This window comes from Tiliqua scincoides, chromosome 5 (genome assembly GCF_035046505.1).
Source record: "Tiliqua scincoides isolate rTilSci1 chromosome 5, rTilSci1.hap2, whole genome shotgun sequence".
Classification (NCBI taxonomy): Eukaryota; Metazoa; Chordata; class Lepidosauria; order Squamata; family Scincidae; genus Tiliqua; species Tiliqua scincoides.
This window is the reverse complement of record NC_089825.1, coordinates 131100537-131123960: the sequence shown is the minus strand read 5'-3', so window position 1 is coordinate 131123960 and position 23424 is coordinate 131100537. Positions and strand designations below refer to the sequence as shown.

Below are 23424 nucleotides of genomic sequence, written 5' to 3'. Positions count from 1 at the left end.
CCAGACTTTAACCCCATGTTTCCCAGTTTCACTCGAGCAAAGGGCCATTGCAATCACATCCTATTTCCTTGCAATATCTTCTGCAATTCCACTACAGCTTGCCTGATTTGGAGTAAACAAAGAAGGATCTCCAATCCTAGCTACCCCAACAAATCCATGGCTAAATTCAATCAAGCAATCCATGCTGGTGAAGTGCAAACCCACAAAAACTCTCTTCTGAGGATGCGGAATCAAGGGTCATCAATAAACTCACACCACAAAAGATCCCATGAATTTCTAGGTTATAGAGCAGGGGTCTCCAAACCCCGGCCCGGGGGCTAGATGTGGCCCACAACAAGCCTCTTTCCAACCTGTGGTCAACTTCTTGTCCCCTGAAAGCCTCTGGCCCACTCAACTGAACATGACCACAACTGTTCTCTGACTGTGTCTGGAGGGTGTTCTGAGGGCCAGAGACATTGAATGAATGAGCCCATTCATTCATTGATTCACTCATCTAAGTTCCATCTCTAATTTTTTTTAATTTTAAATTATTTTTCTGGCCCTCCACACCACACCAGATATTTGATGTGGCCCTCTGGCCAAAATGTTTGGAGACCCCTGCTATAGAGTAAGGATATAAAAAGGTGGGCAGTAGACTCTTGTGTCTTTCATTCATTTCCTCTGTCTTCTATGCTGTCATCATTATCATGAGTCTGATCCACTGGTGCTCCATTCCAACAGCTACCCATGAACCACTGTGCACGTAAGTTTGCTTCTGAGCCCTTTCTACAATTTAAACCTTGGTTTCAACCCAGAAGATCTCTTTATCTCGGTGCAGTTTCATTGCAATGAACCTGATACATATTGTTTGTGTTCTCTTGTGACTAGAATGTATTTGATTAGCTCTTTGAGTAGATCCCCATTTCATAGAAACATAGGGGGAAGGAAACAAGGAGGCTCTTACATCATTCATTTCTTTTTCTTTATTAACTGTTCTCTATTGTTGAGCTCAGGCTTCAGCACAATAACATAGCATTTAGGGGAGAAGATGCAGCCCAGCAAGCCAGCACTGGAGGCCAAGATAGAGAAGATCTCCACAGCCACCATGTATTTCCCTCTTGTGCTCAGGTAGGTTGGAACAAAAGACAACCAAACACTGCAGAACATCAGCATGCTGAAGGTGATGAACTTGGCTTCATTGAAAGCGTCTGGCAACTTCCTGGCCAGGAAAGCCACAGTGAAGCTGATGATGGAGAGAAGTCCCAGGTAGCCAAGAACAAGATAGAACATGGTGACTGACCCTTCGTTGCATTCTGCTACAATTTCTTTAGTCAGTGAGTGCATGTCAAAATCAGGAAAAGGGGGATAAATATTTAGCCACACCAAACAAATTCCAGCTTGAATCAGGAAGCAGGAAAGAACAATGGAGTTGGCCATTCTTTTCCCCACCCACTTCCTCATGCTGGACCCTGGTTTGGTAGCCATGAAAGCGACAACCACAGTGATGGTTTTGGCCAGCACACAAGAAACGGCCACTGAGAAGATGATGCCGAAAGCAGATTGCCGAAGAAGGCAGGTCACTTTTGTAGGTTTTCCAAGAAAGAGCAAGGAGCAGAGGAAGCAGAGCAGGAGGGAGAGGAGGAGTGTGTAGGTGATGTCCCGGTTATTGGCTTTGACTATGGGGGTATCTCTGTGCTTCATAAACAATCTGAGCACCCAAGCTGTGATCAGAGAAAAAGAAACAGTAACCGAGGCTAGACCAAATCCTAAAGGTTCTTCATAAGACAGAAAGCTTATCGTTTTGGGGATGCATCCATCTCTGTTCTTGCTTGGATACTGACCTTCTGGGCACGTGAAACAGTCATCCATGTCTGAAGAAAGAATGAAAGAAGGGCTACTTCAGTGTCAGTTCCTATGATAATTGATGCTGATTCCCAGATCTACCTTTGATGTAGGAATCACTTTTCATGATGATGGTCTTGTGAAAGGAGACTTCACTAGTTTCTTACTATGATGTCACTTATATAGTATAACTAATAGTAGCAGAATGATTTGGTTGGTGTATTACTGTTACCCTGCACATGCCTGATCTTGTCGGATCTCGGAAGCTAAGCAGGGTCAGGCCTGGTTAGTACTTGGATGGGAGACCACCTGGGAATACCGGGTGCTGTAGGCTTACACCATAGTCTTTCGAGACTGAAGGTTGCCAACCATTTGTTAGTTCTTAATTGTCTTTAAACCATCTCCTCTTACTTTTATTGTTTAAACAAATTTAAAAGCATATTTAGATGTACAGAAGTCGTCCCCCCCATATCTTCAGACCCCATATCCCTGGCTTCATCTATCCATGGTTCACCCCCCCCCCCAATCTTGCACATGATTCTCTGTTTTTGTTTTATTTGCCCTCCTTTCACCAGGTTGTACATTCAACTGGTAAATATTTTTTTATGACAAGCTCTTCTCTTCAGACAGCATCCATTTTAAAATTGCAGCGGTCATTTTGAAGCTATCCTGAAGCTATCCACACCATTCTGAAGCTATTCTGCAGCCAGTGAAGTTCCAGAAGGCCCCAAAATGTCTCACAGAGGTCGAATTATTGCCCCAGAATGCTTTGGAGCCTGCCATCGCTGCTAAATTATCCTTAAGCCATTTCTGCCCAATGTTGCATATATGGAACAGGGATAAAACGTGCACACCTCTGAAATGGTGTTGACATCATAGTGTGTTCAATGGTGTTGACAATGGCAGAAATGGGTTGACATCATAGCGTCAACCCGAAAGCCTGATGACACTCACAGAGCTCTGCATGCCCTGGTTTTTGGCACACCAACCTGAGCAAGGGCTTTGAGGTCCTTGCAGAGGCAGCATCAAATTCCCTGTGAGAAATCAGTGTGCAACCACCCCTGCCCGGGCTAGAGTTGGTTTTGAAATGTTTGCAAAATACCAGTTTCAGAGATTCTGGAATAATCATGTGAAGAGAAGAAAAAAAAAAAAAACAGCTCTGGCTCACTGACAGAGTTGCACTCTCTGCTGGCATTCACAATTCCCTTTGCTCAAAAATCTTTGCTCAAAAAACTCTCTGCTGGCATTCACAATTCCCTTTGCTCAAAAACCCAAGCAAAATCTTGATGTGAATCTACAGGCTTCTCACAGATGAACTTCTGAACACAACGGATCCTATGGATAATCAATAATTATTTGAAACAACCTTAATTGTGGATTTCAAATCAGATATGGTAGTGTGTGTCTGAGGTTTTCCCTTTTTTTGGCATTAAGATATACTTTATAAATGTCCATCTCTTTGTAAAGGTAGCCAAACCTCAGGATTCTTATGACCGAGAGTATTCAAAGCCACCAAATACAGGCTGAGCAGATATCTGAAAATTCCAAGCAATATACTCCACAGTATTGATTTTAAAAGATATTTATCCCACAAATAACTTCACATATGAGAGAACTACAGGTTCTCAGTAACTAAGTATAAAGATAGGCATAGAGCCACTAAACAGACCAAAAAAAAATCTCTAAAACCAACCCTCTGCTACCAAAGTACTATAGAACCAGATTACTTAAATTTAAAAAAAACAAAACACAAAAACAAAAAAACAAAAACAAAACTCCAGAGTTCAAAAGAGAAGGATGAAAACTCAAAGGATAAATAGAAGACTAGACGAACACTGGCTTCCAGGCCCTTCCTTTTATATTTCTTCCCTTTCTCCTGAAAAGCTCATCTTAATCCCATGACTCAACTAAGGGCCAAATCCTATCCAACATTCCAGCCCTGGTGTAGCTGTGCCAATGGGATGTGTACTGCATCTTGTGGTGGGAAGGTAGTTATGGAGGCCTCTATAAGGTAAGAGTACATTTGTTCTCTTGCCTCAGGACTGCATTGCAGCTGCACTGGTGCTGGAAAGTTGGATAGGATTGGGCTCTAATACTTCAGCTGACAACACTCACCTTCCTTACATTGAATTGGCAACCTTCAGTCTTGAAAGACTATGGTATCGCACTCTGAATGGTGGTTCTGGCACAGCGTCTAGTGTGGCTGAAAAGGCCAATCCGGGAGTGACAATCCCTTCCACACCGGGAGCAAGTGCAGTCTGTCCCTGGTCTGTTTCCCTGGCTATGGGCCTTCCTTCTTTGCCTCTTTGCCTCAGCCTGTTGGCCAAGTGTCTCTTCAAACTAGGAAAGGCCATGCTGCACAGCCTGCCTCCAAGCGGGCCACTCAGAGGCCAGGGTTTCCCACTTGTTGAGGTCCATTCCTAAGGCCTTCAGATCCCTCTTGCAGATGTCCTTGTATCGCAGCTGTGGTCTTCCTGTAGGGCACTTTCCTTGCACGAGTGCTCCATAGATGAGATCCTTTGGGATCCGGCCATCATCCATTCTCACGACATGACTGAGCCAACGCAGGCGTCTCTGTTTCAGCAGTGCATACATGCTAGGGATTCCAGCACGTTCCAGGACTGTGTTGTTAGGAACTTCCTTACATACACCTTCCTTACATACACAGGACAGAAAGGAGGCACCCATCCTAGAAACTTACTGCTCTTCAATCTTCCTTATCTCCTTCAACTGGATCCTGCTTACCAACCATATACCTAATTCCTATATCTTTATAGTCCTCTGCTTGGGATATTTGGTTTGGTACATCACCTACCCTTCTGGTTTGAAATTTTCCCTTCTGGGCACGGAGCACAATCAAAACAGCAAAATTTCTCCCCTTCCTTCTTCCTCTTCTGAAAACCAGGATGGCAGGAGTCAGAGCACACAGAAAGGGGAACCACCTATCAGGAAACACAAGAGTACCTTGGGATATGAGAAATTAGAGGTGCTTTATTGTTCTCCCATGGATCTGAAAAAAAAAAAAAAAAAAATTGTGCAGGTGCCATGAAAGAATGCAGACCATGGCACATGCAACAAGCATGTATACTGAGCATGTATAGCATATTGTTTTTGAAGTCAGATGCTTCACTGAGCAACTTAGTGATGGCCAAGTGGCTACCTCCCCCCATGCAGTTATGGGTTATTTTATTGGGCTCCCTCATTGCTATTCTAAATGTAGCTTCTGAATGTGATACCTGGTAGTGAAATAATTACATAGTGCCCAGATCACACATCCTACTCATGGAGAGCAGTCCACCCCATACCCCAGAATTCCCACCTCATTGAAATGTCGGTGCCACGTGATCCTGTCCTCATTGATTGTGAATTGCTTTCCTTTGCCAGGGTCCACGCTTCCAACTTTCACTTTAAGCAAGGAGTTGTTTGGGAATATGAGCAGGTTCATGATATCAAATCCAGCTACCATTTCCCTATTAGCGTTAAAAGACACTCCTTCTCCCACGGAATTGTTAAACGTAATGTTTTTGAGAAACAGGTGGAGCTAGGTGAAAGAGAAAAAAGAAGAAGCAGATTAATAGCCTATGCATGTCTACTCAGAAGTAAGTCCCATTAGAGTCAATGGGGCTTGCTTCCAGGAAAGTGTGGATAGGATTGGGCTGTCACTCAATGCATGGAAGTCTCTGTGCCAAAATGTATGAACACCTTTATTTAACATAACAACATAAGGGGAGTCCTGGATTAGGTACCCCAAATTCTCTGGGCTAGCCCGAAAGCTAGCCCAGCACCCTGTTTCTCAAAGTGCCAGTTGGGTGCCCTTGAGAAACCTGCCTGTAGAAATTCCTCTTCCTCTCCATCACTGCTGAATCCATGTGATTCATGGGTATGATGCCTCTGAACCTGAAGACAGCTTATAGCCATCATAACTTGTAGCCATTGATAACGTGTCTCTATTAATTGGTAAATGTTCCCCTGTGCAAATTACCCATCCAAGGAAGTAGATCTAAGGGGTAGCAAACTCCACAGATTACTTATGTGCTGATTGAAAGGTTTCATGTTGTCCATCCAAAATTTCCTGCCTATAAGATTCATTGCTTACTGCCTGGTTCTATTGTGGTGGGAGAGGGAGAGAAACATCTCTCTGTCCTCTTTCTCCAAGTGATGCATAATTTTATCAGTCTCAGTAAGTATTTGCTGTTGCAGTTTATATCACTCAAAATGCAATGTAATGACAGCATGCTGAAAAGTTCCAGCTGAGCCTTTTTTTCCCCAGATCCAAGCAGGCATAACTTATAGAACATCATTGCAGCAGTTATTCATAGAAGAAAATGTTGGGTGCAGCAGCATAGCAATTTCAGGGTGTAATGGAAGATCAGAAGATCATCAGGTGGATGATGTGGTGTTGACAGTGATCCCATGTCTTGACAGCTGGCTGACAGCTCTGGGAAGGGCAGGGCTGGCTCCACAGCTATAATCAATCAAGGCCAATGGAGACCTGGTTGGACACCTGAGCTTCATTTGACCTTGATGGGGCTCTGAATGGGCTAAGGAGGTAGCTCACAGCTGAGCTGCATTTGCACTTAATGGGACACAAAGGATAAAAGGCAGCTTCAGAAGGACCAAAGGAGTGGGACACTGACCCAGCCGGAAGCTGGACGCTGACCCAGAGGGAAACGCCACCTGAACCAGAGGGAACCAGACCCAGAGGGCTACCTGACCCAGACCTACAGGAGAAGGGGACTGCCAGGACTCTGCTGGAGGACACAGAAGACTGGGAAGACTGGACTGTGCTGTGCTGTGCTTTGGAGACCGGATTGGACTTGAATTGGAGGCTTCAGACCTTTACCCACTGAGTTAAGTGGAGTTTTGGGGAGGGAAAGCCTCTGGACAAGAGGACTTGTAGGGAGTGTCTGTATTCATAGCAATAAATTTGGGTAGCTGCTATAGATAAGGAGTTCTGCGTTCATTCCTTTGCACACCACAGCGGTTGTTCTAGAGATAAAGAGGGTGTTAATTCGCCAAAAAGCGGGCATTAGAAGGGAGTTGAGATATTTGGACGGAACAAATTGGCGTAGTCGGCAGGATTCGAAAATTAGGATAGGACACAGGGAACCTCCCCATGGTGTGCAAGCGTCACCTCCCCCTCGCCTACATTTTGCTCCCCCTACCCGGAATGGCTCCAACGGGGAGGGGCTGCTTGCACATCATGGAGAGGCTCCCTGAAAAACCTAGCTCTTTGCACCCCCTCTAGCTATGCTACTGGTTGGGTGTTCTTTCAACAAAAGGAGGGAAGGAACTATGTACACCGCTCCTTGGAGGAAGCACAAAGGGCTAAATAAAATGGTTGGCAACCTTCAGTCTCGAAAGACTATGGTATAGGCCTACAGCACCTGGTATTCCCAGGCATTTCCCATCCAAGCACTAACCAGGCCTGACCCTGCTTAGCTTCCGAGATCATGGTAGAAGCCTACAGCACCCGGTATTCCCAGGCGGTCTCCCATCCAAGCACTAACCAGGCCTGAGCCTGCTTAGCTTCCGAGATCATGGTAGAAGCCTACAGCACCCGGTATTCCCAGGCGGTCTCCCATCCAAGCACTAACCAGGCCTGAGCCTGCTTAGCTTCCGAGATCATGGTAGAAGCCTACAGCACCCGGTATTCCCAGGCGGTCTCCCATCCAAGCACTAACCTGGCCTGACCCTGCTTAGCTTCTGAGATCATGGTAGAAGCCTACAGCACCCGGTATTCCCAGGCGGTCTCCCATCCAAGCATTAACCAGGCCTGAGCCTGCTTAGCTTCCGAGATCATGGTAGAAGCCTACAGCACCCGGTATTCCCAGGCGGTCTCCCATCCAAGTACTAACCAGGCCTGACCCTGCTTAGCTTCCGAGATCATGGTAGAAGCCTACAGCACCCAGTATTCCCAGGCGGTCTCCCATCCAAGTACTAACCAGGCCTGACCCTGCTTAGCTTCCGAGATCATGGTAGAAGCCTACAGCACCTGGTATTCCCAGGCGGTCTCCCATCCAAGTACTAACCAGGCCTGAGCCTGCTTAGCTTCCGAGATCATGGTAGAAGCCTACAGCACCCGGTATTCCCAGGCGGTCTCCCATCTAAGTACTAACCAGGCCTGACTCTGCTTAGCTTCCCAGATCATGGTAGAAACCTACAGCACCCGGTATTCCCAGGCGGTCTCCCATCCAAGTACTAACCAGGCCTGACTCTGCTTAGCTTCCCAGATCATGGTAGAAGCCTACAGCACCTGGTATTCCCAGGCGGTCTCCCATCCAAGTACTAACCAGGCCTGACCCTGCTTAGCTTCCCAGATCATGGTATAAGCCTACAGCACCTGGTATTTCCAGGCGGTCTCCCATCCAAGTACTAACCAGGCCTGACCCTGCTTAGCTTCCCAGATCAGACAAGATCAGGGATGTGCAGGGTAACAGTTTATGCTAATGTCTACGCAGACATTTCATTGAGGAGACACTACCTGCCAGAGCCGGAGATGTGGAAATTCAGATATTTTTGCCTCCACTATGGTTCTGCGGTGGGATCTTGATGAATGCATGTCATGTAAAGCATGTGCCACCGCATAGATAGCATTGTAGATACTATAGCTGTGACCAGTCATTCCCATTTCAAAAACAGACCCAGGAAGGCTCTCCAACCTCTCTTCCCCTGTACAGATTTTATCAGCCTTTGCTGACACCTCCTGATTTGGAAATGAGCAGTTGAAGGCTTGCTCCCAGAAGTCCTTGAGAAAACCATCTCCTTCAGCCCAGAAAATATTAAGGTTCTGAAGATAGGTCTGAAACCCTTCAGGTTTATTAGAATGAACGGCAAAGGAAATAGTGCCTTCAAATATTTCAAAATTCCAACTTCTTATCAGAGCTGTTACCGCAAAATCAATCTGGGCTGTCGTAATCCAGACCTTTCCAACAGACACGTTTCCCAGTTCTGCGAGAAGCATTAAAGTGATCAACCACATAACGGTCAGACTGTCTCCATAGATGATGGATGCTCTGGCTTTTCTGTCTTCAAAATATAGGTAGATATTCGAGGCCATCGCAAACAGGTCGGTCAGGCCACGGAAATGGCCTTGGTTTGGGATTCTTTCCACAAAGGCTGCACAGATTCCACTCTGGGACAGCAATGGCTCCACAGCGTGCAAGAAGTGGTCTCCGCTCTCATCATCCACAGCAAGGAGCCCAACCCATGTCCACTGAAAATGTTTAAGCAACTGGATGATCCCCATATACTGATGGGCTTCGTTTGGGACCATGCGGTAAAAGGGAGACACCTTGACTGTATCATTCTCTTCTGGGGCAAATGAGCCATATGTAAGCTAAAGAAAATGATCACATTCTTTACTGATAGGTTATGAGGACTATATGAAGGTCACTCTTCTCCTCCTTTTAGATGGGAGCACTCATCCCCCCCACCACTGTGTATGAGGCAAGATGGGAAAGACACCAGCTGATTGGCTAGCAGGTGGAGAAAGACACCAGCTGGTTGGCTACCAGATGGAGAAAGACACCAGCTGATTGGCTAGCAGGTCTTTGGGAGATGAGTTGGTCTGTCTGTGCCTGCTGTTTCCCAGATGGAGCTTCCTTCCTCTCTTGGATGGGAGGAAGCTTGACACTTCCGCCTACCCTGAAAGCACTCTGAGATTAGCCTTTTGGGGGCTGAGTAGGAATTTTTGACCTGTGTAGGAGTGTTTCTGTCCACTCCAAACTAAGGAAGGGATTTGGTGGGCTAACCCATTGGAAAATGGGGTTTATGTTCAGCCTGCCTGTATAAACCACCTTGAGTCTATGAGAAAGGTGGTATATAAATACCATAACGAATATCAAATTTATAGTTAGAAAGGGGGATCACAATTGCCAGGAATATTGCAGAATAGAGAGTTAAAGATTTGGGAGGATTTGCTCCCAGAGTCAACCAAGTATCCAGAGGTGGGCCCAGAAGCAGACTTCAGGGCTGCCTAGCTTGGGGATATAGGCTGGGAATCTTCAGCCAGAGTTGCAAAGCAAACCTCAAAGGGCCATCCAGCTTAAGTAGGCAGTACAATTCAGCTTCTTCAACCCCCTTTCCAGGAGTTGATGCTGAGAAGCTGTAATTGGCATTTCACAATATATACCTTGAAACCAGGGTGGAATCACTCAAATAGGAGGAAGGGACTGTAGCCAGCTGTTTTCCCAAGTAAGGAGCCTACACTAAATGAGGGTGGGAAATGTAAGGAGCCAGGGCTTGCTGCAGTATATGACTGAACAGGCTATATGTATTATTTAATAAATTGGAGCCCTAGTTAACTCCCTTGACGGGTGTGTTTATTGGGGGGTATGCTGACCATTCATGTTTCAGCATTTTAATATAACAAACAGGTCACACACAATTTGAATTAGTTGTGCAAGCTGAAAATGATAAATGCAATGATTCTTTTTGCTGGAAATGTGAAAATAGGATGCAGTTCTAGGGAACAGGTCAGTTGGCAACCTTCAGTTTTGAAAGACTACGGTATCGCGCTCTGAATGGTGGTTCTGGAACATCGTCTAGTGTGGCTGAAAAGGCCGATTCGGGAATGACAATCCCTTCCACACCGGGAGCAAGTGCAGTCTGTCCCTGGTCTGTCTCCCTGGCCATGGGCCTTCCTTCTTTGTCTCTTTGCCTCAGCCTGTTGGCCAAGTGTCTCTTCAAACTGGGAAAGGCCATGCTGCACAGCCTGCCTCCAAGTGGGCCGCTCAGAGACCAGGGCTTCCCACCTGTTGAAGTCCACTCCCTATCTGTTTGACATGTCCAAGACTACACTATGCTTCTGGGGGGCTCAGTCCTTCAGAAACAATTGGCTTTGTTACTTAAAAATTGATTAAAGGTTAGTCATACCCCTCTCTCTTTCTAAAGCACTAGATTAAACACATCATAGCAGCAGGTTCCATCTGAAATTTGTCTGAGAAGTATCCATGCCCCATGCAGAAACCATACCTGTGGAATCTTGTAGCGAGCTAAGATATCTGCGATGTGGAAGGAGATGTCAGAGCCGAGACCGCCAATAATTGCTATCAGATTTTTGGGGGTGCCGCATTCATAATTAGATATGAAGGTATGCAATTTGAAGAGCATATCGAGGGTGGTCCGATAGGTCATCCTCTTATCGTAGTAGCTGTCATAGATGTGGAACCCCAACGTGACATTGGGCAAGAGCTTGGGATTCTGGTTGATTTCCTTGATGGCAAATGCTAAGGCCAGAATGTGCTGGTAGAATTTTGTGACCATACTGGAAATAAAGTTATATACTTTTTTTTTTCTTCAATCTCTGGCTTTAAGTCAGGCAATCTAACACTGAAATGATCCCATACAAACATAATGACATTGTGAACTCTGAGCTCTCCACTGTGCTAAGCTATTCACCTATTCACCTATTCACCTATTCATTCATTCATTCATTCATTCATTCATTCATTTAAAATATTTGTTTCCCACTTTTCCCTTCCCACGAGGAGGTGCTCATTACCATCAACCTCAGATGTCTTAGGATTTCTTATCCTTCCAAACTCTTGTTGCTTCTCATTGCATCCCAGAATGCCTCTGTAATGCAACATCTTTCAAATCCATCCACAACATGCTCCTTTTTCATAAAGGCTTTGACCCAACACCCTAGTTGACCCAACGCCCTACTGTAGTCATTCTCAAACCTTTTTGACTGCTGGCTCCCTTGACCTATTGAGTCATTGGCTGCAGCTCCCCATTAGGGCTACAATCCTAGCCACATTGTATAGGGTGGTGGGTTTTTTTGCGAGTATTACGTGGCTTCGCTTATTGGTTTCCATGGCGCCCCAGAGAGCCACGGCTCGTAGCTTGGGAACCACTGCCCTACTGCTACTAAGTCTTCCTCTCTCTGCACAATTGCATATTGTAAAGCTCACATGACAGAGAAGGGGAGGCAAAAAAAAATTCCTTACATTGGTAGTTCAAAGCCCAGCTCTTGAGAAGGATGTTCTGCAAAGGAAACTTTGTGGAAAATATAGATGATCTGAGAAGCAATCCCGCCAATCACAAGGTTGCCAGGCTGATACCACTCATGTGGAGCAGGGAGAGGAGAATTTGTAGGGCACCCCTTGATATCTAACTCATGTGCCACTACGTGTGGCCAGAGAATCAACAGCACCACTAACCTCACCATCTGATGGCAAAGCTTCTCTCCAGGTACAAGCACTCCTCAATGTATCTGTGGCCTTAACCCTGACATGAACCTAGTTTACATGAACAGTGTTATAAAAGAACAGGCCATCACCACCACCACTGGGTTTCACTAGTCTGAAGGACAAGTGACAGCGAAGAAACTGACAGCAAACTCTGCCTGCTTGGGGCCTTTCACCCCAGATCGAAACAGCAAAACTGGAGGGATTTATAATCACTTTCCAACTTGCTTCTGATTTGCTCCAGCTTCTGGAAAGTGCTGGAAAGTGGTTGTCAAAGGAAAAAAACAAAAGAGTGATTGCAGATAATTACAGGGATTGATAATTACCTCTGAAAGTTACTGAGACACCTGGGGTTGCAAATCGGTTTGTTGTTCCCTCCTCTGCTCTTCTGTCCTTAGTGGGACAATTATTTGAGATGGATTTAGGGTGACCACAGTCAGCAAACACCAGAAGAGGGTCAAGTAAAGTGGGAGGCTCAGCAAACTGGCAGGGAGTGGTTTACAGCCGACAAGTCTCCAGTCGGCGTCTCCACTGGCCTGCCACCCAGCCAGTCACCTGACCAACTCCTTGGCCCCTTGACCAACCAACCCCCCCCCAGGTCCACTAATGTGAGCAACTGCAGCTATAGATCTAGAGAAATTGGTAGCTGAGACCCTGTTGCAATCACTTCCCTTGTAATAGGATCACACGCACCCCTTGACCGCTACTGCCGTCTCTCCCACCCAGGGATGGGCAAGTCAGGTGCAGCTTGACTCGAGCCACGTCATGAGTCTCTGCCCCCTCCCGTGACTTGAGTTGAAAACAAGTCCTAACAAATTGACTTTGTGAGTTGCCCAGAAGGGTTTTGCGAATCGAAAAGACTTGAGTCACGAGTCTTTTTGATACGTGTCAGGCGTGGGGAAAAAATGGAGCTGCTGCAGGGCTGTATGTTTGTGTCGGAGTTCTCTTTAAACACTCCCCTGCTGCCCCATCCCACCTGTAAACAGAGTGGAAGGGGGTGGGACGGACTGCATAAGAGCGGGGACAGAATTGGGGAGGAGGGTCATGTGCAGCAGCTGGGGGGCTTACCATAGGATCCAATCTTTTGTAACTGTACTCAGAGGCAACCCCATTTCAGCCAGTCATTCAATGGGGATTCCTCCCCCCAAGTAACAACGGAGCTCACAGCAGCCATGCAGTTGGAAAGCGTGATTGCTAAGAACCTCCCCCTCCTACTTCCCTGCCTCCTTTTTCCCTGGGCTTCTCCAGCCAATTCCAAGGCAGAACCCCCTCGGGCTCCTTCTTCTGCCCTCCCTCATCCAAAGAAACAAATCAGATCACCCATCCTTTGTTCAATGACCATTGGTTCCTTCAGAGATGGGCAAGAGAGCCCACTCCCACCTCCCCTCCCCCACTCCATGCAAAAGCCAAACATTAACCTTTCCCTGCCTCCTGGCTGGAACTTCCCTGTTGCTCACCCTGTCCGAATGATGGCCCCATGAGGTTTTTCATGCCATGAAAAAGTAAGCAAGCGCTTACTTGTCTGCATGTCTGCATGCGTGGGGACAGAGTGCCGAGTCAGTGGTTTCAGACTTGAGTCAATTCATTGAGTCACAGTGCAGCTGACTCAAGTGCACAAGAGTCAGCAAAAAATGCTGATTTTCACAACTCTGACTCGAGTCACCTGACTCGAGTTCCCATCCGTGTTACCGCCTCCATTTTTCTCTCCCCTGCAGGAATGACTCCAAATGGGAGGGAGAAGCGCTAATTGCAAGCCCTGTGAAGGTACTCTGCAAAACTTAGTGCTTTGCATCCCCCCTCTAGCTACACTACTGATAGGATTATCTAACTACCGTATTCTGCAAACTATAATTATGGTTAGTAAGAATAATACCATCACGACTTGACTGCTAGATTTGCATTCACCTTTCACTGTTTATTTTCAATATTGAGCAGAGCAATCCTAACTAATCCTTGCTTGGCAATACAGCTGTACTAAAGGGGTGCACACTGCATCCTGCAGGGGCATTTTGGGCTGTGAAGGCCTCCTTGATGTAAGGAATATTACTTCCCTTGCCCCAGCGCAAGCTCTTCCTACTCCACTGAGTCTGCTTGGACCTGTATTAGTTTGCACAAGTCAGAGTGAACCTGGGAAGGTGGATCAAGGCTGGGAATGGGGATAGGATAATGGCAGAACCACTGCTGCCATTACTGCCTCCCCAATACAGGATGGAGGAGGGAAGAGATGGGGTGGATTGGGCTCAGGAGGGAGGAGGGATGGATGGCAGTGGCCCATGCTAAATCCTATCCCCAGTCCTGGAAGTACAACACAGGAAGGGCTTCTTGGGCTTGTGCTGGCCATTTGGCAGGCACAGATCCGAGTAGCCCCACTGTACAGGCTGGGGCTTTATACTTAGGAAACTTAGCTGATCTACAGAGAACTGTTGTCTACATTCTACACGTTTAGCATATCAGTGGAATTGACCAGACACATTAAAACAATTTAGTAATTAAACACACATTCAAAAGTATCATTAACCATTCTTCTTTTCTCTGACTTTGCTGTATATTGGCTTGTTTGCTTGGGTGTTGTGCGTGATGTATGTGAGACAGTCGGAATGGCCATTAACATAGCCCAAGCTGATAAGTCAAGTGGACCCACTCTCTTAGACACCACAAAAAAAAAGAAAATACTAGAACTTCCTCCTTATTATCTGTTCCCGAGTGTTCAGTTCAGGATTTAGCAGAATTATATAGCACTTAGGGAAGAAGATGCAGCCCAGTAAGCCAGCACTGGAGGCTAAGATGGAGAAGATCTCCACAGCCACCATATATTTCCCTTTGGTGCTCAGGTATGACGGAACAAAGCACAACCAAACACTACAGAACATCAACATGCTAAAGGTGATGAACTTGGCTTCATTGAAAGTGTCTGGCAACTTCCTGGCCAGGAAAGCAACAATGAAGCTGATGATGGAGAGGAGTCCCAGATAGCCCAGAACAAGATAGAACATGGTGATAGAACCTTCACTGCACTCTGCTATGATATCTTTAGTCAGTGACTGCATGTCCAAGCTTGGAAATGGGGGAGACATTCCTAGCCAAACCATACACAGGCCCAGTTGTATAAGGGAGCCGAGAAGGACAATATAGTTTGTCATTTTTTTCCCCACCCATCTCGTCACTCTGGACCCTGGTTTGGTAGCCATGAAAGCTAGAACCACAGTGATAGTTTTAGCTAAAACACAAGAAACAGCCACCGAAAAGGTTACACCAAAAGCAGATTGTTGCAGAAAACAGGTCACTTTTGTAGGTCGTCCGAGAAACAGCAGTGGGCAAAGGAAGCAGAGCAGAAGGGAGATGAGGAGTGTGTAGGTGATGTCCCGGTTGTTGGCTTTGACTATGGGGGTCTCTTTGTGCTTAATGAACATTCCAAGCATCAAGGCTGTGACGAGGGAACAGGAAGCAGCAGCTGAGGCCAAACCGATCCCTAAAGGTTCTTCGTAAGACAGAAAGGTTATAACTTTGGGAATACAGTGATCGTGGCCTGTGCTGGGATAATGGTCCTTTGGGCAATGGAAACAGTTCTCCATATCTGAAAAGTAGAAAGAGGGAGAATCTTAGTGACAATCTGTAACTGAAAACAAACAAAAAAACAACAACATCCAGTTCTCATAACTACTGTTGAAAGTGGGAGCCACTGGTGATGCTGCCCTCTTTGTTGGTTCTTCTGTGTGTAGAGTTCATCATTAGTAATGTTTTCAAGCCTGTCTGTCTGTCTGTCTGTCTGTCTGTCTGTGTGATAAGCCCCAAAGCCTTTTTGTATAGTCTGGACACATCACCTTGGGCTGGTAAAGGAAGGCCATTCACAAATGTCTAACACAGATTTTCAACCAGTGTGCCACGAATGGTCTGCGGATGTGCCACAGAAATTTGGGGGAAGGTTATTTATTAGTAGGGCCATTGGAGGGATATGAGCCCCTCATCAGGAGCATGGTGTGCCTTATTTAATTGTAAATTAAATTGTAATGACCTAAACAATGTAACAATGACCTAAACTTAACTGTAAATCAAACCAACGCAGAGACAAAACCGATGGCGTGCTTTGACGGTTTTAGTGCCTTGTCAGTGTGTTGTGAGATGAAAAGGGTTGAAAACTGCTGGTTAACTGCTGGCTCTGTAGGTGGCTGCGAAAAAGGACCAGTCCCCACCATCCACCACCTCATTAGCATTGCATCACTATTTTATATGCAAGTACATCATTTGATCTCTCATTACTCCATGGTGACCTACAGCTGTGTATATGAAATCAATGCATGGGCAGGCATTGTATGTATGGTGATCAACTTGGTCGGATTTCTGATCTGGTACAAAACCATGGTCATTCTTTCCTGGCTCAGTGATTTTCAACATATTTTATCTCACAGTACACTGACAAGATGCTAAAATGTTCAGGACACACCATAGTTTTTTAGGAAGGCGTACCATGTATGCACTGCTGAAACAGAGACGCCTGCGTTGGCTCGGTCATGTCGTGAGAATGGGTGCTGGCCGGATCCCAAAAGGATCTTCTCTATGGAGAACTCGTGCCCTACAGGTAGACCACAGCTGCGATACAAGGACATCTGCAAGAGGGATCTGAAGGCCTTAGGAGTGGATCTCAACAAGTGGGAAACCCTGGCCTCTGAGCGGCCCGCTTGGAGGCAGGCTGTTCAGCATGGCCTTTCCCAGTTTGAAGAGGCACTTTGCCAGCAGTCTGAGGGAAAGAGGCAAAGAAGGAAGGCCCATAGCCAGGGAGACAGACCAGGGACAGACTGCACTTGCTCCCAATGTGGAAGGGATTGTCACTCCCGGATTGGCCTTTTCAGCCACACTAGACGCTGTGCCAGAACCACCATCCAGAGCATGATACCAGAGTCTTTCGAGACTGAAGGTTGCCAACAACAACAACAACAACAACAACAACAACAACAAAACCATGCTGCTGGAGGAGGTTCCCACCACCAGTGGCGCTACTAATAAATTAACCTCCCCAAAACTCCTGAAGCACACCTGTGGACCATTTGAGGCACACTGATGTGCCACACTCGTCCAAATCTCTGCCCTAGCTGCTTGAAAAGGTTACTACTGACTTAACAAGTGTTTATGTATACATCATGGGAAGTTACCACTTGGTAACTTGTCTCTAGAGTCTTATATCGCCTTATAAACCAAGGGCCCAATCCTAACCAGTTTTCTAGTATCAGTGCAGCTATCCCAGTGGGGCATGTGCTGCATCCCACAGTGAGGGGGCAATCATGGAGGCCTCCTCTAGGTAAGGGAATGTTTGTTCCCTATCTTCAAGGCTGCATTGCGGTTGCACTGGCACTGGAAAGTTGGAGATTGGGCCCTAACACATTTATGGCAGCTTCCTACCCTCTCGGTCAGAAATCTCCACTTCTGGGCACGGAGCACAATCGTAGCAGCAAAATTTCTCCTCTTCCTTCTTTCTCTTCTGATATCCAGAGTGGCAAGAGTTACTGCACACAGAAAGGGGCAGCACCTACCCACAAAAAAAGACACGTTTAGGGCAGAACGCACAAGGCAACCGTTCTTGGTTATCTAAATAAGTGACCTGTTGACATAAAATAAATGGGATTGAATAGAAACCAGGTGGTCTTCGGCTGAATGGCCCATAAGTGAATTTTGGCCAATAAAGATATTTTGTCTGGATCTCCTAGAACTCTTTCATATTTAAACAAGGCATGAAAAATATGTAACATGTTTCTGCAGTATAGAAAATATTCAATTATTTTCAAATGTTGTGAAGTTTAGAGTTTGTCTGTCTCCAGGCTAACTTGTCCTCTTGTTCAAGTCATTTTGTGCAAAAAAACAATGACCTGCCCTCTCTGATTTTATCCAGTTTGATTTCCAATTTTGAGTTTCATCTTTCCATGGCAGTGGTTTTAGCTTACAGTTTCCCTACAGTCTGTGTTTCAGTTTTCTGAATAATACTTTCCATTTCTGTCTCCTAGATGGTTCTTTTAACCTCCGTTTCTAAAACTGAACAGAAAAAAAAACACTATTTTTTTTCCCTGTTAGTCATTTCACAGTGCAGAACATAACCCCAATATACAATAAAAAACAAACAAACAAACAAAAACAAACACATCCCTTCATGGAGATATTAAACACTTTAATATTACATTTCTAGTTTTTGAGCTAGCAGTTGGCACCCACATATATGAAGCAGACAATCTACACAGCAAAGGAAATTTTCCACCTCCAAAGAGGTGGAGAGCAAAGGTGTAGAAGTGGTTTGGGAAACTCCACAGTCAGGGAATTAGAGGGCAGGTCCTCTCCTGGATTGAGACCTGGTTGAAGTCCAGGAAACAGAGAGTGGGTGTCAATGGGCAATTTTCACAATGGAGGGAGGTGAAAAGCGGTGTGCCCCAGGGATCTGTCCTGGGACCGGTGCTTTTCAACCTCTTCATAAATGACCTGGAGACAGGGGTGAGCAGTGAGGTGGCTAAGTTTGCAGGCAACACCAAACTTTTCCTAGTGGTGAAGACCAGAAGTGATTGTGAGGAGCTCCAGAAGGATCTCTCCAGACTGGCAGAATGGGCAGCAAAATGGCAGATGCATTTCAATGTAAGAAAGTGTAAAGTCATGCACGTTGGGGCAAAAAATCAAAACTTCACATATAGGCTAATGGGTTCTGAGCTGTCTGTGACAGATCAGGAGAGAGATCTCAGGGTGGTGGTGGACAGGTCAATGAAAGTGTCAACCCAATGTGCGGCTGCAGTGAAGAAGGCCAATTCTATGCTTGGGATCATTAGGAAGGGTATTGAGAACAAAACGGTTAGTATTATAATGCCGTTGTACAAATCTATGGTAAGGCCACACCTGGAGTATTGTGTCCAGTTCTGGTCGCCGCATCTCAAAAAGGGTATAGTGGAAATGGAAAAGGTGCAAAAGTGAGTGACTAAGTTGATTACGGGGCTGGGGCACCTTCCTTATGAGGAAAGGCTATGGCGTTTGGGCCTCTTCAGCCTAGAAGAGGCACCTGAGGGGGGACATGATTGAGGCATACAAAATTATGCATGGGAAGGATAAAGTGGATAGAGAGATGTTTTTTACACTCTCACATAACACCAGAACCAGGGGACATCCACTAAAATTGAGTGTTGGGAGAGTTAGGACAGACAAAAGAAAATATTTCTTTATTCAGCGTGTGGTTGGTCTGTGGAACTCCTTGCCACAGGATGTGGTGACGGCATCTGGCCTGGATGCCTTTAAAAGGGGATTGGACAAGTTTCTGGAGGAAAAATCCATCGCGGGTTACAAGTCATGATGTGTATGTGCAACCTCCTGATTTTAGAAATGTCAGATGCAAGGGAGGGCACCAGGATGCAGGTCTCTTGTTATCTGGTGTGCTCCCTGGGGCATTTGGTGGGGCCGCTGTGAGATACAGGAAGCTGGACTAGATGGGCCTATGGCCTGATCCAGTGGGGCTGTTCTTATGTTCTTATGTGGACTTAGACCTGGAAGATCCAGGTTTGAATCCCCCCTCAGCCATGAAGCTCCCTGAGTGACCTCGGGCCAGTCACTTTCTCTCAGCCTCACCTACCTCACAGGGTTGTTGTGAGAACCAAAGGAGGGGAGCAGCTGTGTGCACTGCCCTGAGCCCTTTGGAGGCAGGGTGGTATAAAAATGTGAAAAAATAAATAAATCATCCTTCCAAAGACTGGAGCAACCTCTGATAATGCTGCAGAATCTATACCTGGTTAAAACCTCCAGGCCACACAATTATGTCCTCATGAACAATGAATTCTTCTCCTTCAAGAGTCTTGAGATTCACACTTCCAACCTTCACTCTCTGGAAGGAGTTGTTTGGGAACACAACCAAATTGGTTATATCAAACCCAGCTCCCGATTCCCTTTTGTCATTAAAAGATACCGTTTCTCCAACTGAATTGTTAAATGAGATGCTCTGAAGAAATGGGTGAAGCTGATTGAAAGAGAAAAAGGAACGAAGGTCAACAAAACAAATGGATGCTGAGATCTAAAGGCTTTTTCTACCATATCCACCAATGTCACTCATTGCCTGTAAAGTAACTCAGATCCCTTGCCACCAGGGTTCCAGATAAGGCTTTCTTGCATCCACCTTGCCATGTCCAGGACAACAAATGGGAAGTGGACTTGGAGCTGGCCATTCATCTACAATAGCTGGAAGAGTCTCCAGAGCCTAGGTCTATTGGGCTTTCCAATGCAGAGCCCAGGTCTTCCTGCCCAGTAGACCTGGCTTCATGGGTTGTCCAGCCTCTGTCTTTCACTCTCCACAAAGCCAGCTAAGATCCCAGGAATCTTCTGGGATCCCTGCTTAGATCCTGCTTGAATTTCTGGCTCCTGCTTGGATCCTCCTTGAATTGGGATCCCTGCTTGGATCCTGCTTGAATTTCTGGCTCCCTGCTTGGCACCCATGTCCCCTTTTTGACCCTGGGCCCAGGTACAATGTAACCCCAGTGTAACCCCTTTTGGAGGCCCTGCTGAAACATGGCAATATGGCTGGGTTTCCCATAACACCTTTTGTAACACATTGCCTGGGAGGCATGAAGAACTGGAAAGTGGCCAGGGGCTTAGAAGTAAGGCAGAGCTAGTCAGTAGGGAGAATGAGGTGGGAGAATGATGCCTACCACCTGCCCAGCCGTAATATGAAGTGGTCCCCACTTAGTGACAGATGGAAATTAGTTAATTACTTGGAGTGCATCCCAAAGGATCTCCTCTATGGAGAACTCGTGCAGGGAAAGCGCCCTACAGGTAGACCACAGCTGCAATACAAGGACATCTGCAAGAGGGAACTGAAGGCCTTAGGAGTGGACCTCAACAGGTGGGAGACCCTGGCCTCTGAGCGGCCCGCTTGGAGGCAGGCTGTGCAGCATGGCCTTTCCCAATTTGAAGAGACACTTGGCCAACAGTCTGAGGCAAAGAGGCAAAGAAGGAAGGCCCATAGCCAGGGAGACAGACCAGGGACAGACTGCACTTGCTCCCAGTGTGGAAGGGATTGTCACTCCCGAATCGGCCTTTTCAGCCACAATAGATGCTGTTCCAGAACCACCATTCAGAGCGCGATACTATAGTCTTTCAAGACTGAAGGTTGCCTACATAATCATGTAGTCAATGATTATGTAGTCAGTCAGGGAGCTACAGAAGTCAATTCCACTGTGATTAATGGGGCTTGCTCCCAGGTACACATGTATACAATTGAAGTCTTGTTGCCCTCTCTTTAACTAAGATCTTATTTCTGATGCTGTTTTTGTCCATATTCAAACAACTAAAAAAAATAAATTCTTTTTAATTGTTAATATTATTTTGGTTGTATCAAAAAATAAATAAATTATTGTGCATTGATAGAGCATCAACATACAGCTTACTGTGTTTAAGTTTCTAGATTGGGGTGGCCAACCTTTCAACTTTAGGGCTCCTGAACCTTTAACAATTGTGTAGGAGAGGGAATATTCCCTGCTGACATTCCTTCGTCTATGCAATTGTTAAAGGTCAAGGAGCCCTAAAGTTGAAAGGTTGGCCACACCTGATCTAGATATAGGAATAAATCTCTCTCTCTCTCTCTCTCTCTCTCTCTCTCTCTCTCTCTCTCAATCAATCAATCAATCAATCAATCAATCAATCAATCAATAACATGAACAAGCTGATAATGCCATTTTGCCAATTATGAATGAATAAGGAAAAGTTGGATGTTGCATCAAAATGTATCAATCAGTCCATGGCAATAAAAGTTATTTCACAGCATGTAGCAGTGCAATGCTACTTGGGAAGCACCCAGGGTTTAGAACCTTGGTGCCTGAGGGAGAGTGCTAAAAGCAGAAGCACTCTGAGGGTTTGAAAGTTAGAACTCGAGCAGCAAGGAGTCAGAGCAATGAGAGACATTCATTCAGAGGGTTGATGCAGGGAGAGCTGAGCCGGAAGTAGGACGGTATGAGATTGAGAGAGAAGTCCGTCATCCCGGCTAGCTTCCTCAGACTTTTATTCATTCTCAAAACACATGATGCAAAACTATGCAATAGGGAAAATTACTGAAGGTTGCTGAAATCTGCACTGCTAAGCAACCTGCTGGCTCTGGCTTGACCGCAATACACATTCCTGAGATATGCGCTTCTTCATAACATCCTCTGTTTACCGGCTACTGGGCATCAGCCTTCGCAACTGGCCCACTCTGGTGTGCCTGAGTGGGGGGGGCAGCAGATTTGCCTGCCTACTGGTTGCCATGTTACTAAGGCTAAGCTCAGCGCCTGTGCACATAAACACTACAACAGCAGAATTATTACCTGCCAGGAGTGGAGATCTTGAAGTTTGAGGTTTCTGGTGCTCCCCAAAGCTCTGTGGTTGTTAGAAAAAGAGTGCAAGGTGTGCAAAGCATGTGCTACGGCATAGACAGCATTGTAAATACTGTAGCTGTGGCCAGTCATGCGCATTTCAAAAAGAGGACCAGGAAGACTCTCCAGCCTCTGCTCCCCAGTACATGCTTTATGGACAGCCACAGATGCATGGTGTTTTGTAAATGAACAGCCAAAGGCTTGCTTCCAGAACTCCTTGAGAAAACCATCTCCTTGGGCCCAGGCAGGTTTTATGTTCTGAAGAAATGTTTCAAAGCTTTGAAGCTCCTTTGAGTGAATCACAAAGTCAATGGCACCTTGCAAGATGTTCACTTCTGCGCCCCTGTTGAGGGTAGTGAACGCAACATCGATCTGGGCTGCCATAATCCACACTTTTGCAACGGATCCCTTTTCTTTCCATTTAGGATTTTCCCAGTGCATGAAATAGCTCAACCATATCAGGGTCCACGTTTCTCCATAGATGATGAATGCGTTGGCCTTTCCATCTGTGGAGCGTAGCTGCATTCTCAAGCGTATATTGCTAGCTCCATGTTTGCTGTACGTATTGGCTTGTTGTGGGATTCTTTCTGTGAAGGCTGAGCAAATTCCATGCTGGGAAAACGTCAGCTCCAGAGCCTTCAAGAAACGGTCTCCGCTGTCATCATCCGCAGCAAAGAGCCCAACCCACGTCCAGCCAAAATGTCCCAGTAACTGGATAATCCCAACAGCTTGATCGGCTTCATTTGGGACCATACGGTAAAGAGAGGAGACCTGACTTGTTTCTGTCTCTTCAGGGGCAAATGAGCCATATGTGAGCTGGAAGTAACCATAAAGATATTTTATGTATAGCTGTACACGTGTACATGTTTATGCAACACACTTTTTTAAGGGAATTTGTAGGTTCAGCAATAATGCCAAGTAGACCCTTGCTGGAAGTTCTCATGTTCTGGCACCATATTCTCCTTTGTCCTCTGCCCCCCCCCCCCGGCGCATACACACCGCTGAAGCAAATCTCCATTTGGCTTTATTCATCACACCAAAGGAACATTTAATTTTCA

The 23424-nt window shown here is 46.1% G+C and overlaps 2 protein-coding genes and 1 pseudogene across 2 annotated transcripts; 1 reads left to right on the top strand and 2 right to left on the bottom strand.

Annotated features, from left to right (window-relative positions):
* Nucleotides 1-948: 948 nt before the first annotated feature.
* On the bottom strand, nucleotides 949-9097 carry LOC136651389 (vomeronasal type-2 receptor 26-like). The gene is made up of 4 exons (XM_066627730.1): nucleotides 8306-9097; nucleotides 5141-5362; nucleotides 4637-4763; nucleotides 949-1850 (listed from the first exon to the last, which is right to left on the bottom strand). Exons 1-4 carry the CDS (start codon nucleotides 9095-9097, stop codon nucleotides 949-951), a joined length of 2043 nt encoding a protein of 680 aa, XP_066483827.1.
* Nucleotides 2034-2155, top strand: LOC136654552 (5S ribosomal RNA; annotated as a pseudogene).
* Nucleotides 9098-14686: 5589 nt separating the features above from the next.
* Nucleotides 14687-23119, bottom strand: LOC136653542 (vomeronasal type-2 receptor 26-like). Its single transcript, XM_066630434.1, has 3 exons — nucleotides 22670-23119; nucleotides 17409-17535; nucleotides 14687-15588 (listed from the first exon to the last, which is right to left on the bottom strand). Exons 1-3 carry the CDS (start codon nucleotides 23117-23119, stop codon nucleotides 14687-14689), a joined length of 1479 nt encoding a protein of 492 aa, XP_066486531.1.
* Nucleotides 23120-23424: the final 305 nt, after the last annotated feature.

Excerpts from the sequence above, each read along its gene's own strand:
- LOC136651389 (XM_066627730.1), bottom strand. The coding sequence starts at position 9,097 with ATGGTCCCAAACGAAGCCCATCAGTATATGGGGATCATCCAGTTGCTT. Across the intron at positions 5,363-8,305 it reads CACATCTCCGGCTCTGGCAG|CTCCACCTGTTTCTCAAAAA; the intron begins GTAGTGTCTCCT and ends TCTTTCACCTAG. Across the intron at positions 4,764-5,140 it reads GGCACCGACATTTCAATGAG|GTGGTTCCCCTTTCTGTGTG; the intron begins GTGGGAATTCTG and ends GTTTCCTGATAG.
- LOC136653542 (XM_066630434.1), bottom strand. The coding sequence starts at position 23,119 with ATGGTCCCAAATGAAGCCGATCAAGCTGTTGGGATTATCCAGTTACTG. Across the intron at positions 17,536-22,669 it reads TGCAAGGTGCCATTGACTTT|GTGCTGCCCCTTTCTGTGTG; the intron begins GTGATTCACTCA and ends TTTTGTGGGTAG. Across the intron at positions 15,589-17,408 it reads GGAGATTTCTGACCGAGAGG|ATATGGAGAACTGTTTCCAT; the intron begins GTAGGAAGCTGC and ends TCTACTTTTCAG.